Source organism: Opisthocomus hoazin, chromosome 7 (assembly GCF_030867145.1).
Source record: "Opisthocomus hoazin isolate bOpiHoa1 chromosome 7, bOpiHoa1.hap1, whole genome shotgun sequence".
In the NCBI taxonomy this organism is placed as follows: Eukaryota; Metazoa; Chordata; class Aves; order Opisthocomiformes; family Opisthocomidae; genus Opisthocomus; species Opisthocomus hoazin.
Window position 1 is genome coordinate 51,134,542 of NC_134420.1, and position 17,745 is coordinate 51,152,286.

At 38.8% G+C, this 17,745-nt stretch overlaps 1 protein-coding gene across 2 annotated transcripts in view; it reads left to right on the top strand.

The window, feature by feature from the left end:
* The window catches only part of TSHR (thyroid stimulating hormone receptor), a 71,800-nt gene that overhangs the window by 21,278 nt on the left and 32,777 nt on the right, over positions 1-17,745 (top strand). Inside the window, exons 2-3 of one of the 2 annotated variants that reach the window (XM_075425987.1) lie at positions 3,753-3,824; positions 10,211-10,285. The exons of the other annotated variant lie outside the window; for it this stretch is intronic. Coding sequence (XP_075282102.1) covers positions 3,753-3,824; positions 10,211-10,285 — 147 coding nt within the window. The remainder of the gene's footprint in view (positions 1-3,752; positions 3,825-10,210; positions 10,286-17,745) is intronic. 2 annotated transcript variants of the gene reach the window in all.

Sequence of the window (17,745 nt, forward strand, 5' to 3'; positions counted from 1 at the left end):
GAAGGCTCCCTCCCATCTGTCTGTCACAGGTGATAGATAGGAACAACACCGTTTTTCTGCTGCCCTGAAACTCAAGCTTGGGAAACAAACCCCCAGAAATCCACAAAACAAACCCCAAATTCTTGAGAGGCTTGTAGCTAAATGCAGTTGTAAAAATATTTTAGAGACGCCAGTGCTTTTTATAAATGTTTAGTGTAAGTTACTAGATAATATATTACATATACCTTCAAGCTATTTTGAGAACTTCAGCACTGAGTCAGCATTCATCAGCAATGAGAAATAAAGCTGTTAAGTGATTTACCAAATAAGTCAGAGAGCAACAGAAATGTTTTCTCTTTAGATTTTCATGTACTCTATCACATCTATGTCTGTAAATTCTCACTCTAATAGTATTTTAGCTACGTAGTGCAAGCTGTTAATGCTAGTTATCAGATGAATAGGTGTGACTGAAGTACACTTCCTACCTTTCCTCCTGGATTTTTTTTGCTGTAACACAAGACAGTAATAGAAATTAAATAGTCAAACATAAGTAGGCAGAGGCTGTGGCAGTTACATGTACACATGATGTTTCTCTGGCCCTAGTTGCTAGGTACTTCTGATATTCACCAATTTCAGATGTTTTAAAATGGTCACCTGCAAGAAATTAAATACCTGTCAAAGTTTTCAGTTTAACCTCCTTATATGCTGAACACTGACTGTTGTAAGTCATAGGCCAGATTCCATTCTTGTGCATATGTGCAGTCAAAAGACAACTGGGATTATAAGGAGTTTCACTTGAATTTTGCTGTAACTCCTTGGTACTAGCCTTCCTCTAACTATATTTAGCATTCAATAAAAAAAGTCAGCTATGCTGGAATTCTGACTTAAATACACAAGTGGACGTGAGGAACTGCTGGCTTCTGAGATGTAATTATGGCTTTGCTTAACATTAAAATAGAGTGCTGTTAAATGGATAGTCAAGAACTATAATCTGTAGAGTTAGTAGTGTTTCATATAGAAGAGCAGAGCTTTTATTCTATTTTTCTAATCTTGATTTATTAGTGGAATATTTTTGTGAAATTGTTTTTATTTCTGTTATTATTACTTTTATCTTGTTTTAAGTGAGCTGTAAATTGCTTATTTTCCTGTATTACTATTTATAGATTTTTTAAAGTGCAGTCTAAAATACGAAAAAATTAACTGTGATGCAACAGAATATACTGAAGCAAATATGTTGAAGTTTGAATACTTCACAATTTCGACTTACATATACATGTATTTTGAAATTAGTCAAAAGTAGAGTTGTTTCTATGCAGATATGAAATATTTTGAAGTCTATGTGATCTTATACTTTTTAAAAAAGCTTATTTTTCTCATTAATGAAAACAACTAGGCTAAAGCTAGTCTATTTAAATTACTCTTGGTTTTGATCTATCATAGACTTTTCTGGTTGAGAATTCTCTCAGTTTGTCTTCTTCCCACTTCTAAGAATTACTGTCTGTCCCACAGCCTTCTACACACCGCTGGTGCCTCATGGTCCTCGACTAATGATTATCCGCAGGCTCCCACTTGGCAAATAGGGACTGAAGCACTGGGGTTTTTTCTGCAAAGTTTTAAACTTCTTTAGGAGGTGGCTTAAAATTAGCAGTAATGTATTAGCCCACAGGTTTTTAAAACTCAGAGAGAACTGGAGCTTAGTTTAGTAAAAATTAATTTAATTTACTAATTAATTTAAATTTTAATTTACTAATTTAATTTAACTAAGTACTAGTTTCTGTAATGGTTGCTGATGGGAAGTAACAATTGTGTGAGTCAGCCTTTTGTAGGTGAACAGAGGACCAGAGGGATATGAGAGGTTAAAAGTGAGCTTGGATAGTTGGAAGTGGCTTAAACTATATGTTTCTTGACTGCTGAGTTCTAACAGTCTCAGGGAGAAGCCTTAGGACTGCGTTCTCCTTCTAATGCAGCCCAGTCTCGCACTAGCCCTCTTCACAGCAAGGGCGCATTGCTAGCTCATGTTCAACTTGGTGTCCACCAGGACCCCCAGGTCATGTTCTGCAATGCTGCTTTCCAGCCAGCTGGCCACCAGCATGTACTCGTGCATGTAGTTGTTCTTCCTCAGCTGCAGGTCTTTGTACTTTCTCCTTGTTGAACTGTGTAAGGTTCCTATTAGCCCATTTCTCCAGCCTGTCAAGGTCCCTCATTCACTCTGTTGTACTTTAAGACTTGTTAAAATCTGTCTGAAACCAGAACTTCCTCAGTCATCACTGTCAGCTTCTTCAAAGGCCTGGAAATACAGACAGATGTTGAAACACAACAACAAGGTCAGCTGGCTGTGCTGGACTAAGCAGCTGATTTTTACAAATACCTTGTCTAGGACTGTGATAATAAAAGGAAGCAGTAGGGTGAAGTGAAGGAGGGAGAAGAATGGCAGAGAACTGGTATGGGTGCAGGGGAGTAGGCGAGCATAACTCTGGACCAACTGACATTCTCCTGGTTGGGGGCTTGGTGAGAGCTGGGTGGATTGGGGTCAGGAGAAACATCAACCCACTGTTGGAAAAACAGAAGTCTTTAGGTTCTCCTTGCTCATTCTTGTAACAAGTATACAGAGTAGGGGAGGTATCCTTGGGAAGCAGACAGAGCCTTCCTCTGGGGTGACGGGAGTGTACATTCTCTTGATTTATATTTTTACTCAAGATGGAAGTTTTAAAAATTTCTACATATATTTTTGTATATCTTGTATGCAAGTTCCAGAAGCTTGATAAATCATCTTAAGATGATAATGTTTTTGTCTGTGTAAATCAAGTATAATTATTATAATCAGATACATCACATTATGAAACAGAAAACAGAATTAGGAGATCATCCTAATTTGTTTATTACTTTTCTACTGAACTGCTCTTAAACAGCAGCTATGGGAAATGTTTATCATTTGTACTTAATTATCCTTCAGACGATTCGTTGACTATAAATTATGTAAGTGTATTCCCAGATGTACTGGAAAACCAAAAATTACCTCATCCAGCAATGACAGGTTGTAACTGTAAGTTTAACAGACATATAGGCTAATTTTCCAAAGCATTTCCTCCTTTTTTTGAGGAGTCGGTCTGCTAGAGATTCATTCTATTAAGAAATTGGCTGTTGATAAGAATCTCCATTAAATGTCACATGTTTTTCTACAGCCTCCTGCAGATGAGTAAAATACATAATTCTGTTCTCTCCTGAAGTGCATCTTTAACTAGGCTTAAACAAAAAATAATGTACGTGCCAGCCCCATATCAGAGGTTTAGGGAGGAATAATCTTGTATTTATTGCAAAGTATGTGGAGAATTCTGTGGAGGTAGTGTGCATTTGCTCTAATTCAATCTCAGTTTTCTGGTATGCCTGAATTTCTTGCTCAGAATGAGGGATGGGATATCTTTGTGGAGCCTGAAATAGTTAAAATAATTCTTATACTCTTAAAACTTCATTTACTTCAGTGGGCAAATACGTTTACTGGTCATGCTCTGGAATTTTGGAGGGTCCATCATTACCACTGGATGTTGAGTTGCCAGGAGAGACAGTGCAGAAGGTTGTAACTTAGATTGAGAGAGCAGCCCAAGCAAACCAAGCTGCATAATGAAACAGGAATAGAAATGAGGCAAAGATGGTAACATTGGGAAAAGGGAAGATAAGAACAGAAATGTTGGAGGAGAGCTGGAGTTGTGTAGGTCTTTTTAATGTTAAATTGTACTCACCAAAGGATATTAACTGCGAAACTTTTATTTCCGTAGGAGATTTATGGAGACTCATCTAAGAACAATTCCAAGTGACGCTTTTTCCAATCTCCCCAACATCTCTAGGATGTAAGTTCTGTTTCTGATATTATTTTTTTAGCTCTTTTGGTAAAAATAATTTTCCTTCTCCAACATTCTGTCTTTGTGTATAAAATCTTCTGAAATGAAAATATTCTTGCACCTTTATTACCTCACCACTTACATTTTAGGACTGCAGGTAATCCAGGTAATCATCCCATTGTTTATAATCTGAACCAGCTGTAGGAAGGCATACTAGGCATTTTTTGATAAAAGCACACCTTTCTTGAAGTAGGTGTGACAAAGAAGGCTATAAAACTTTTCTTTTTTTTTTCTTTTCCGGTTTGCAAAATATCACAAATGGTTTTATTCACAACAAATGAACATATTCTATCGCTCGTCCTGGCTAAAAATTTGTTTCCAGCTCCCAGCACGATATGTAGCTGATTTCACTGGAGACCCTGTAGCATTTCTAGACTGGGGATAGACTTTCACAAAAACATTAGTATTTGTGTGATGTGAGAAGGACTTCCATTGTGTCACTTCCTTTGTGTTTAAACGCATGCATAGATACAATCCATAAATGCACAACCAGCAGCCTCTACCTATTTGCCTCCCTTCAACATTTGTCCTGTTGAAAGTGGCTACCATTGCACTGTACTGTTCATTGATGGCAGCAGTCTTGAGACAAAGTTGTCCCACCTTTGTTTCTTCTTGGTGGCTCGCCCACAATCTGTCATCCTGTGCATGGCTGTTTGATGCAGAGAACTTCTCTGCCGTCTCCCCATTCACTCCCTAGAATAAGAGAGTCATGTAATTTAGAAGGGTCCTCAGGAGCCCTCTAGCCCACCACCTGCTCAAAGTTGGGCCAACTATAATGTCCAACCAGATTGTTCAGGGCTTTATCCGGTCTAGTGCTCAGCTTTATCTGTGTCCATTGTTAACTAAGTAAACCATCTCATTCCGCGGGAGGCCCACATTTTTCTCGTTCAGCCTTTTATTTCTAATGTTGCAATAGGAGCTCTTCTGGTTGTCCTTGACGTTCATTGCAAGCCTGAACTCCAGCTGAGCTTTGGCAGAATGACTGAGATGGACTGCTATTTGAGAATTCATGAAACAGGACTTGGGGGGGGGAGGGGAATGGAGGTCTGCCTAATTACATTTTATGGTTTCAGCCAGGTATATTGAACTAGTGACTTTCTAAAATCCGTGTAAGTAATTGTTCCTGAATAGCTGCAGCCTCATTTACCATCTCAGTTTAATCAGATAGATGGTTTATTGCTTTGGGGTTTTTCGAGGGGAGGGATGTCCCTCATATGATGTGTAGTATCCTATCTGATGAAGTTTGTTCAAAACAGAGTTTTATTAAATGTAGAAGTATGTCAAATCTTCTCTGGCTTTCAGTGACACATAATCCATTGCTTAGATGCTTTTCAGATTTTAAAGTTCTCAAATCATAGTATTTATGAACTTGTAAGAGCACAGGTGTTCATCTGAAGAATGTGGTGAGCTCTTCTCTAAAGAAGCCTACCCTCCAGAAACTTCCAGTGGCCAAAAGGCTGTTACACCAAATCTTCCTAATCTTCATGGCACCGGAGGTGAGGAAGGGGTATTCACACTGACTGTCTCTAGATCACTTCGTGACCTCGCAGGCTAAGGACACTTAGCCACCTAGTCTTTCTCCATGGGCGTTAGGAGTCAATGACAATCTCTTGCCTATACTGTTTGATAGTAAGATGGTAACAGAAAACCACTCTGTTTCATGTTTTTATCACGTCAGTTGAAGAGGAAAGTCAAAATGACAAAGACCTTATGGCCTTGAATGAGATGAATAGGTGATTTTTACACATCTTAAGATAATATGTTGGCATCCATGTCGGTTTAATTGGTTCATGATTTCAAGGATGCCCAGGAAAATAAATGTCTGTATCTTCCCCAAATTATTCTTTAGAGAGAGTATCTGAATATGGAGTTTTACCTTCTCCCTACTCCACATTTATGTGTGGGAAAATAGCGTAGATACGGTTGAGTATAGCAGCAAGCTACCTAAAATCATGACCTGATGTGGTAGCGTTTCACTCTGTCTCCTGCTGTACAATACCTTCTTGGTTACCACATCTCTTTTTTGTTCGTTAATTTTAAAAAGCCTCCAAAGAATAGATCGCAGCTTAAATTAGAATAATGTCAATGCCCTTCTGGATTGTTCTTAGAGTGTTACTACTACTACAGATCATGAACTCCCACCTTCTTGATATAATCTTTGGGCTAAGGAACCAGTACCTGTATTTTAACTACAGCTCACGTGTGTATGTCTTGGCCTCTAATGTACCCAATTCCCATTTGCCTCTCCCAGCCCATAATTTCCATCAGCAACGAAAATTACCAGATCATTCCTTGCTTTTTTAAACTCATCTAGAAAATGTTCTGAAGGTTCAATGATCAATTGACTGTGTTTACCGTTCCAAATATAACACTTCATTTTGCTGTATGGTTTCTACTATATAATTTCCACAAAAGAACTTTTTTCCTCTGTACTGAACAGAAAATTGAGTTGTCCTCTTTATGAACCTTGTTTAAACAAAAATTTGAGGGCTACCATTTCTCTTAAATGAATGCATATCTATATACTCTCGTTAGCTAAAAGCAGAGATTGTTTCCCTGTACTTCTTTGCCACAGGAATGAAACGAAAAGCATTTCAATGAAATGCCCAAATACAGAGCTAATTCCTGTCAGAAATAGATCAGCACACTGAAGAAAAAAAAAAAAAAGGTTTTATAAGGTATTTAGATGCAAGAGAAATTTGTGTTACATCCTGAAAGCTGTAAATACATTAAATCTTGGTAGAAGGGCTTTGCCTTGTATTTCCTACTGACTTAGGACAGGTTGAACACACAGTATTCTTAAGGTCAGGGATAAAGAACATTTTTCCTGGGCTCAGGACGGTGTTTTGGGGACATATTAATGAGTACCTCACAGACACTTGACCAATAGCTCCCTGAGAACTTTACTCCACAGCTTCTCCACGCAAAGTAGCATCCCCGCATCACACAGTGCTCACTGCCAGCAGCCCCATGCAGAGCACAACATTTCCCCCGTGCAGTGTTTTCCCCTGTGCAGCACAGTGCCCTTTCACGCCCTGCACACGCTGCTGTCCCACAGCCAGTGTCACCACAGGGCTCCCCACGCCGAGCACGTGCCTGCACCGCTGGGCTCCCACACCTCCCCTGCTCCCCAGTACCAGCCCATGCAGCACAGCCCCAGCTCGGGGTGGCGATTGCCTTAGCCGCTCCTGGTTGTCCTCTTGTGAAGCACCCTACATGTCACCAACCCGCCCTCCGTCAGCAGCAGAGGAGAACAGGGGCAGCTGGTGGGCTGCAACACAGGGGATGCCGAGGCTGGAAAAAAGCCAAGAAAGGTGGAGAGGGTGAGAAGGGAGAAGATAAGAGCAAGGAGCCTTGCGGCTACTGCCATGTGCTGATACACCTTAAATCCTGTGTTCTCAAGCTCTTTCTGAATGGGCAATGATGACTAAAGAGTTACCTGCAAACAGACCATCTCTGAAGCTGTGCATCTTGTGTTTAAGCTATGACTGTGCTGGTGATGGGTGTTGAAGGCATTTTGAAATCCTGCAAATTAAACACAGCTGGCAGAGAGAGATGCTGAATTGTGGCACGCCTTCAAAATGCGAATTAAACACGCTTTCCCTCTTCTTCTGATGCAAAGCCTTCCAGTTCTGATAGCTACGATTTTTATTTCTTACATTTAACATATTGTATTATCTGTTCATCAGCCAGAGCCCAGAGGTTTTTGGAGGCACTCTGAACACTTGGAATCAAATGTTTATGCACCATTAATATGTGTTTCTGTTTGACATTCTTGTCTCAGAGGAGATTTTGAATGTGTTTGTGTGGTTTTTGGGTGTTCATCTAGATGACACTAAAGCAAATAAAACTACTCATTTCCCTGTCATCAGTGAGGATGTGGTTTAATTAATATACACAAATACATCTGCTTATGAAGCAGAAGAGTGAAGGTCAACGTGCAAAGAAAATAAGCCGTTTCCTTCACACTTTTGTCCCACAGCTGCAAGATATAAAACTGTAACTCAAACAGCACCAAGGCAGGCAGTATAGTAAAAATGTGACATGCGGCACGGTGGGAAGGGACGTGGTGGCTGTAGGGGCGAGGGAGGGGAGGAGGAATCCCTACTGCAACTCTTATGCCTCTTCTCATATGTGAGAGAAGCACTTGCCTGCCTGATGTAAAGAGACCAGAGCACACAAAAAGTACTCTCTAATTCCTAGCCCCAGCATGAGGATGCAATGTTTGTTCATTATCTGGTTTTATTTTCATTTTCTGTCAAGCTGATTTATATATAGCTGTTTGCTACATAGAACAGCCTTTTTATTTTTATATGTCATTGATACAACCTATCTTGGTATGTTAAAATGTAGGCTCTGTTAAAAATGAATAATTAATTTTCTTTTAAGACTGAAACTCCAATTTCATGGGCAATAGACATTTATAGCTTACAGGAAAACAAAATCAAAGTGTCTCACATAAACATCTAACTCTGCAATACTCAATCACAGAAGTACAGCATGGAAACACTTTCTTTATTGTATTCCTCTTTTATTATCTTTCTTCCTTTCAGAAGAGTCAAATAGCTTTGTAAAAGCAATACTACTGTGGAAAGAGAATCTGTTAGTCATACAATTGCTACTAGTTACTTTTCTGGTATCTTTTCAAACACATACATTTGAATGCATCTTCACAGTGACCAATAAAAAGTAAATGTGATGTTAGAAGAGTTAAAATTAGTTCAGGTAATATGCTTTTAGCTCCGGTCTGGAGAGAACATAAATGCCCATGAAACAGTTAGTGGTATTAGTCAGCTGCTGGTTGTTAGAGCATGCACTGGTCGCAAAATATTGTTTCTAATTTTTAAAAACATTTAAAATATTTTTTAATATCCATTGAAAGAAATATTTTTCTTCTTTAAAATTTCCACAAAAAATCAAAATCTGATCCATAATTGATTGTGTTAAAAAGCCCTCCTGGGTTAAGTGATCATATTTTAATTTGCTGTTTACTATTATTACTCTTAATACTGTCATTGGAAAAAATGGAAAGAAACTTAAGAATCTTTTCTGTTTTGTTTAAGGAACACAACCCAGTTAGAATTGATGTAAAATACCAGTTGGATATGTTTTAGGTTAAGTATGATTCTAGGTCCTTGAAAGTCTACTGATTAAAAAATAGGAAAGGCATATAGTACACTCTCTTTTCACACTGATGTCTAAGACTCTAGTAGTCAATTTAATTTTGTGCGTTTAAAATAATGATCAAGTTGCTCAGGGTATGTGTAACCATGCAAAATATTAAAAACTGTTTAACTTCGATCAAGACTATCAAAAGATAGTACTTAAATATTTTAATAATAATAATAAATACAAAGAATATATAAGGCATTACAATTATTTTGTAAGATACATAGATAAGAAATATGATATAAAATATTATTAGAATAGTAAATAAAATACAGGAATAAATTTTTAAATGCTATTCCAGCATTAGTAAATTTTAAAACTAAGAGATATTTTGAAAGACAGAATCAGGTAATTTAAATAGTAATGTCAGTTACTCTGAAAATCTGCACTAGTTAGTTGTGTTGCAACTTTATTCACACTTGAAAGCCTTTAACAGCAGTTCCAGTATTATCATCCTCCTAATGATGGTGGAGACTCTGTAGAGCAATTTTCTCATCACATTCAGTAGATCACTAGCAGTACAAATCCTACACAGTCTGAACTGTGTGCAAATAAGTATTTATTAAGCTTGCTGTCTGGTTTTGCTTCTGAGCCACAGCACTCCTTACACCCTTTACGACATTCACCATATGGCTAGAGTTTCTCTCTAAATTCATGCCAGAGCACATTTTTTTCCTCAGCAATATCAAAACACCAGTCGCCCCGATGATCTGTTTCTCTCTAGAGAAATTGCGACAGTTGTTGCAGTGATGGCCCAAGGAACATCTTTGCTTCTTTCCTTCTTTTTTTATTCTTCAATATAGAGAAATATGTCAATTTACCTGGGGGCTAGATCCCCTTAGAGAACTCCAGGGTGATCTTGTGGGGAAAAGGGAAGAAATATGATTCTGAAATATGAAATATGGATGTTTGCTTCTGCTGCTTAATAGCACTGTTGTGGGTTTTTTATTTAACTGTGTTCTCCAGTATGGTGTGCATGTAAGGCATCAGTCAAAATCAAAATCCTGTTAAAAGTTCCTCCCTCAGACACTGTCCATATGTCTGACAGTGTCATGGCAGTTGGATGAGAAAAAGAATGAGAGGAAAAAATAAAGTGCCATGATAGGCACTAGCCATGGCTTGCCAAGGTCTGAGACTTGTTTCTTTTTCTGCTTGTTGGTGTTTAGCTACATCTCCATAGACGAAACACTTCAGAGTTTGGAGGCCCGTTCCTTCGACAGTTTAAGCAAAGTCACTCATATGTAAGTACTGTAATTAAATAAATGAATACAGTGACAAAATAAATTTGGGGATGTGTGGCAATAACATACATGTTGATATTTGAGTTGTCATTCTTGTCTCCTTTGTAGCTACACATTTCTTTTCTCATTCCCTCTCTCCGTAATGTGGAGTCAGTCTCTTTTTTGACTTGTGCTTTCTCTCCCTACATCTTTGCGGTTTCCTTGCCCTTCTGTATCCTCCCACGGAAGTCTAAGAAGGTGTAGTGAAAAATATGTAGGACTAAATCATGAGTTTGATTGGAAGGTTGAAATAAGCTGGCGAATATGAATTACTTCTGTCAAATTACTGAAGGTAAGTATAGAACAGTAATATAAGCACCAGAAATGAATCAGAAGGGCCAAAGCACAGAGAAAATTTGCATTAGCTGGAGACATGAAGAATCGTAAGTTATCATTCTGGAAGTGCACTAGTAAAATGAAAAGTGTTTATCTGGTTATTAAGTGGAATGGGAATGTTATGGACAAAAGCTTCTGGGAGGTGTTTTCATACCTTTTTGTTCTGGCCAGTCCTCACCAAATGATGCATTAGGGCAGATACAAAAGTGGCAGGACACCTGCATCCAGGGAGTTCCTGTCATTCAGCAGGACCCTGTCAAAAGAAGAGGATAAGGCACTGAATAGAGCTTCGTAGGATCAGTCCTGCATCTGGTACTCATCCATGTTTCCATTAGTGATCCAAGTGAGGGAACAGAAGGTGTGCCAGTGTCATCAAGCTCAGATGAGCTGCAGCTTGAAGTATTTCCAGAGAAGATTTGTGTTTGCAGAGGTTCCACGAGAGAGCACTGTCAGTCATCACAGATCCAGAAACCATTGTCAGAGAGGAAAGACTTTTGTGTCCAGAAAGAAAACACGCCAGAGGTAGATGTGTCTTTTAAGGTTGTTGCAAGGGTGAAAGCTGCAGCCCGTTTTCCACACCGATAATTGACAAAGCAAAAGTAATAATAACCTTAAATTAGATTAGGCAAGATTCATGTTCGACTTCAGGAAATGTTTTCATATGGCTGGCATAACTAAACACTAGAATTGTTTTCCTGGGGAGCTTGTCGCTCTCCCTGGAGGAATTTAAGGCTTTGTAATCAGAAACTTCATAGGTCTATTTAATCTTCACTCAGAGAAAGAGATTGATGAAAAAAAAAGAAAAGATATGATCTCTTAACACTATTCTATTTTCTATATTTTTTTTCCTTTTACTTTATGCAGTGTGAAACAGAAAGGTTAATAAAAATAAAGGAAATAATATCATTACTATTGCTGTAGATAGAGAGCAATTGATGCTGGAAAGTGGAAGTGCCTCTGCTAAAAGTACCGGGCACGCAGAGCTAGAAGTAGAGTCCAGGATCCTGAGACGTAGCTGAGGCCAAGAACACGCTCCTGTAATCTTCCTGAAAGAGTTTTGCAGACAGGCTTTGGTGTGATAACAGTACTTGTCTTTAGTTATAATGCCATTCCCTCTTCTGTAGGTGGTTTTTCCAGGCCTGTCATCTTCATGTTCGCTTTTCCTGTTTCACAGTTGTTCTGTCTTTAGGATTTCTTGTTTAACACAAATGACCATTTAAGAAAACATTTACTGGCGGCGCATTTTATAAACAATAAATAAAGCATCTGGCACTATGCACTACAAATTCCTCACGTGGTACTTATTTTGTCGTTCACCTTATTAGAAGTTAAAGATCAAATGCTCTTGGGCCATCGCATTTCATTGCAAGATTCTTCCGTACAATATACAGTGTAGTATCTTGCTTGTTTTAAATGATGTGGATACAAAGGCTTCTTGAGGACAGCTTGAGGAAAAAAGCTAGCTGGCTAGATAGCTGTTTTCTATTGTTTCTGTATGAGATTCAGTGTGGAGAATGGACTAGAAAAATCTCCCTCAGGATCTTAATTCGTAACATAAAACTGATGTCCTTCAAAGGGTAATGTAATGTAAGCTTTTGGTTATAAAGAACTCTTCCACAAAATGCACACTTTTAAATGTGTGACTAGCTTGAAGGAGTGGTGGACGGAGCTCTGGTGTTGCCAGTGCCTCCCGAGGCACTCATTCTTGCGATGTGCTCTGGAGCACTGCCTGATTTGCATTACTTTCTACTACCTAAAGGGTTGGCAAGAAACGTGAGTAGAAGCCTTTTCTCTTGTCCTCTTCCAGTCTCTAACCACCCCCAAAGCACGTTTACATTCCTGCCTGGGAGGCCCGCCAGTGCGCCCTGCCATAAGCGCACCTCTGTTGCGGCTCCCCTGGGGTCAGGCCAGAGCACACCAGCGAGGTCCGAAATTGCCACACTCTCACACCCATGCCAGAGCCCAGGCCTGGATGTGCTGTCCATGGCCAGGAAGCTGCAGGCCTGGGCAGGAGTCAGAACAGCTCACGGGGGCACTTATGCTCCTGTCGCCTATGGCACAGGCTGCGAGGAGGGCACGCTGGGGAGGAGGTTTCCTGATCTGCTGTGCAAGGGTTATGGTAATGTGGGACCCCTTCTATTTCTTACAAGGCACTACCAAAAAAGCGACTGTACACAGTCATACATCTTTTTTCTGTGCAAGAGTGAAAAATATTACTTAGGACAAGACATGAGAACTCTACCCACAAAAGCTATAGGCAAACCCCAGACCTTTGCAGATAGCCCACGGAGAAGGGCTACCTCTACCACTCAAAAGTGCTTACCAGGTTTTTAAAATCTCTTTGGAAGTAAGGCGCGTGTATTATTTGATCAGGGAATATCCAGGCATCTGGCAAATTAGGCAGTTGCATATAAGCTGTAAAAGAAAGCAAATTATAAATTTGGCCATTTTTCTGAATTGCTGCCATAACTTCTCGTGTTTGTTAACACTTACCATTGCTGGGCTCGATTTACTTTCCAAAGAACAAGATTATTTAGGGATAAATGTATATGTTGTGCTATGCATTTTTTTAATGTTCTCAACTTACATAGTATTTTCAAAGCATTACTGCTAAAATAGCACTGGATAAAGATTATCATAGGATATTTTAAAGGAGGTTGAAGTTACAGTTTGGAAAAGTCATTTCACAGAGTTTCATTTTCACAGGTTGTTTTTCATGGACTTTTCATAAAGTGCAGTTTTATGTAAATAACCTTTTTACCCTAATCTAAACTTATACACACAGTTTCATTTTAAAAACATTAGTTTTTAAACATAAGAACTTCTTACCAGAAAATTCAGTGTTTGTGGAAGGGAGGAACTAATTGCTTTGGCTTGAGTCACGTGTCATGTGAACAGGCGTCCTGTGTTCGCCATCGCCCCTGTCTGCCAAGCCTGTTAGTGTGCTTCAGCTTCGGTCTGCAGCGCTCCATTTTCTTGGTCCTTATTCAGTTCACGTGCCTCTGTCCCGACTTTCTGTTCCCTCCAGACCTCCGCTCTCTTGAAGCATAGGTCATATTTTCATGAACCTAATCCTGTCAAGTGCTGAGCAGCTTCTGCAAACTAAGGATACTGATCGTCTGTTGTATTTTAATGGGCCAGATCTCATTTTGGTTGTAATTAATGGCAAAATTCCTACTCTATGAAGATGAAAATCAGCGCCAAGACTTTGTGGGGATTTTTTTTCCCCAGTCGTGTTAAATTGGTCTCACGATGGTTTCTTGTTCCTTCTTTTTGTCTTTACCTTTTTTAAGTATGTCTGTGAGACAAACTTAATGTGTTTACAAATTCAGAACAGTCTCCTCCACACAATGGCATATTTATTTTTTCTAGATATAATTGTGAAAGTGCAGTCAATGTGTCTGTGTAGTTATCTTACTAGTAGTGCTGCAGCTTGGTAGCATTACACTGAAAAAAAATCTCTTGTAATTAGGTCATTGTGTCTCAGGAAAACATTCCTGTGGAAGGAACCCCAGAAAATTTCACTCTTTCTTTTCCCGTTCTCTGTGTCTTTGCTCACTCTCCTCTGATCTCTGCCTACTCCCCTCTCCTCCTGACGCTGAAAGCTCTCTCCTCTTATACAACCACATGAAAAGCCCTCTCAGCACTTGGGAACAGGTCCAAAGGTTATGGTTCAAGTGGTTTGCCCTCATATAAGTGACGTCATTTGGATAGCTGGTGGGGGACTGCTCTCCCTCTTCGCAGTGAGCTGGAGCCAAGGGCTGGGCCAGCTCCACCAGCCTCCGGGCCAGGGCTGCACTTCTCTTCTTGAACAGCTCATGGAGCCAGGTCGTGGGATACAGCGCTGCAGAAAGGAGAGGTGATTTGATGGAAATATCTGAGAAGCAACTGGAGAGAGAGACTGAAGAGATTTGGGGGGACTGCTGTATACCTGCAGTGAATTTCAGGGCACTGAGACAAGTGCTGAGCAGAAAAAAATCTTGTGAAAAGCTGCAGTCTGGAGGTAGGGAGTAGACTGTTGGGAGCCTGAGCCAATTTTCTGGTGCTAGCAGTGCAAAAGCTTGTCAGGTGCACGCAGATGAAATAATGTGGGTTGTTTGGCTGTAGGGGGAGACTAAAACATGGAAATATATAGGCAAGTGAGACAAGCCAAGGAAGACATAGGCAAACTAAGTCTAAGAAGGCAGAGGGAGGTCCCAATTTATTACAAGAAAAAAAAAAATGGCTGATTTAAAACATTTTAGAGCTGCTGACCTGAATATCCTTAGTCTTTGTAGGTATGTCCACATGTGTATTAAGACTCTGTGGCCAGATTTACAATTTCTGGATTCTGGAGTCTTGAACAATCACAAGGATGTGTCAATATTGCAAGGCAGGTATGAAAGACATGTCTGTTCAATGAAGTTTAGAAGCCACTTAAATATGTAAATATTTGTCCTTTTTTCAAATGTTGCTGAATTCATATAGAATGTTAAGTAGCTTAATAACTTTTGTAAAAGTTCTCTGGCAAACTTATCTCTCATTAATTAATTCATTAGATGAATATTTGAATAATTATTATTAGTTGAATTTGTGAATTCATTTGGAATTAGAACTAAATATTTATATCTCTGTTACTCAGCATAAGTTCATTGTTATCCGCAAGTCTTGACACAAGACTTTATATCATTGAGCGACTTCTCTGCACATCTGTTCTTTGCATGTTAAAGCTTTTGAAGTATTTTCTTTAAAAAGCAAAAGTGAGTTGCTGTTCATGGACAGTCAAGTGGTGGCTTGATTGTGAACCTAGTACATTTTTAATTACTAGTCTGAGTGCCAGAAATAAAATTTAAAACATTGGTTGTCTTTGAAGCACAAATAAGCCACCTCTTGGTCATTTTATTTACTTTTAAAAGCAAAGAAGAAGCTGAACAATTTGTAAAGTAACTTTGAATAATTCTGTAAATATTCCGCAAATAATCTTGTTATCTTGTGGGTAAGTAGCAGCATCCGTCTTTCTTATGAGCATCTCTAAGTAATTTTACTTAGGATAGCAAGTGAAATGTTTGTTCAGGGCACCTTTTACCTCTCTGCATCAATGATCAGCAAAGATGCCTGTTAAACATCTTAGGGTTTTTTTATATCTTTAAAGCACTTCATTCCCAGAAGAACTCAGAATTGTTACAGTGCTGTTGGATGCAGGCTTTAAGTACTGTATGCTAAGATTAAGTTGTATTTATATTTATTCCATAAGTCACTGAAAATCAGCTCTCGTAGACACTTAGATACCTGGGAACTAGCCTACTAGACATTTTTCAGTATACTCTTTGGCTTTATCTGCATTTTAGGAAGCTGAAACTACTAATAGCTTTCCTAGAGCCGCTTTTCAAAGGAACCTTAACTTTCTAGATTGGTGGGTTTCAATCTTTTCAATTCACCAGTTCAGAAACACTTACTGATAAAAGTGCAAACCCCATGCAATGAATCTGCCAATAACCTACTTGCTTTTCTTATTTTTTTGGATCCTTTGTAAGTAATCCTTACACTGCAGCAGTCTTTTGTTTACACTGTGAAAATTACTATCGTATAACATTTAGGCACCTTTGAGTATATTACTCATGACTAATTAATGTAAAAGAAATTGTGAAATCCAGTTTGTGTATCAGTATCCTATGAACTGATGAGATCAGAACTATTTCAGTATCTTTTCTCTTCATGCGCTTAACTTCATAGGCTCCAATATTGATGGAGCTATAGATATCCTTTAAATCTACGATTTTAGGGGGAGTTTCCTTCCAGTACTCTGAGATTCATTCTGTATGAGTGTGCAAAACAAGGACAGCAGCACAGTTCATGAGTGGAACTGAATTTGAAGATCTTTCTCTTTTTCACGCACATGAAATGAGAAGCCACATATTCAGCCAGTCAAGTGTGAGAGGCACATTTGACTGGACTAGAAGTAGGGAAAATTGTATTTTTCTCCTGAGTTCTTTTCTTAAGCATAGCATTCACTTCAGTCAAATCACTTTTTACCTTTTTATACCTCTCTCACCCTTTTTCTTGTCTGTTTTGACTAGAGACTTCTAAGCAACTGGCTGTCTGCTGTTGTTTTCTGTAGTACCTACCACAACAGGCCCTTTTCTTCTTTTGGGGATTTAAGAAACCTCTGTAATACAAAGCGTAGGATAAAGTTCAAATATAAATACAGTATATATTAAAGCTTACTTCTTTCCTAATCCCAGCATTACCAATTCAAGGAAATCGAACATCAGGGATGTAAATCTTTCTCCAACATTCAGCTGAATCATACTGATTTCCTCACTCACATTCTTTAAACTTTTATCCAATTACTGTGCCAACTGTCTCATCTAGCGGTTTTAAATCTTTTATTCCCAGATTAATTAGTTTTTAATTTGCCTTTGTTAAACAACACATGCCCTCTCATGGCCCAGTTACTTAAGAAATTGAAATTGAAATCTGATTGAATCTCATTGCATTATTTGGTATTTCCAATTTTAATACTATCTACAGATTTGGGATTCTTACTTTCAGTACCCTCATTTATGCAGAATACTATGAACAGCAACAAGCCAAATCCTGATGACTCTATGGTATTCCAGTGCATTATCCATCTCTAGGCTGTAGGTTGATGTGAACATTGTCTTTCCCTTTGGTCCACAACAAAGGAGTATGTAACAAGGAAGCTCATGAGTCCAGCATTTTAAATGTAGTCAGTGACAGAAAAAACATATCAGAGTTTATGGAGCAAATTCTACTGTCAGGAGAGTGATAGTTACATAACTAATAAAATCATTTGAGAGAAGCAAGAGGCTGACATTGAGAAGATTTCCTTTAAATACAGAAACACTACTGTTCAAAGTAGCTAACAGATATGAAGAATATTTGATTACATCACTGTAATGGCAGTGGTACAGCTATTAATTACATCCATTTAACATGCAAGTAAAAAGTAAATCCTTCTCTCCCTGAAATACTGTAGTAAACAGAGTAAAACCTGAAGACTTGAAACGTGGAACAGAATGGTTTCATCAGTATAACAGCATATAGAGAGGCTGAAGTCTTGGTACGTGTATCTACATACTGAT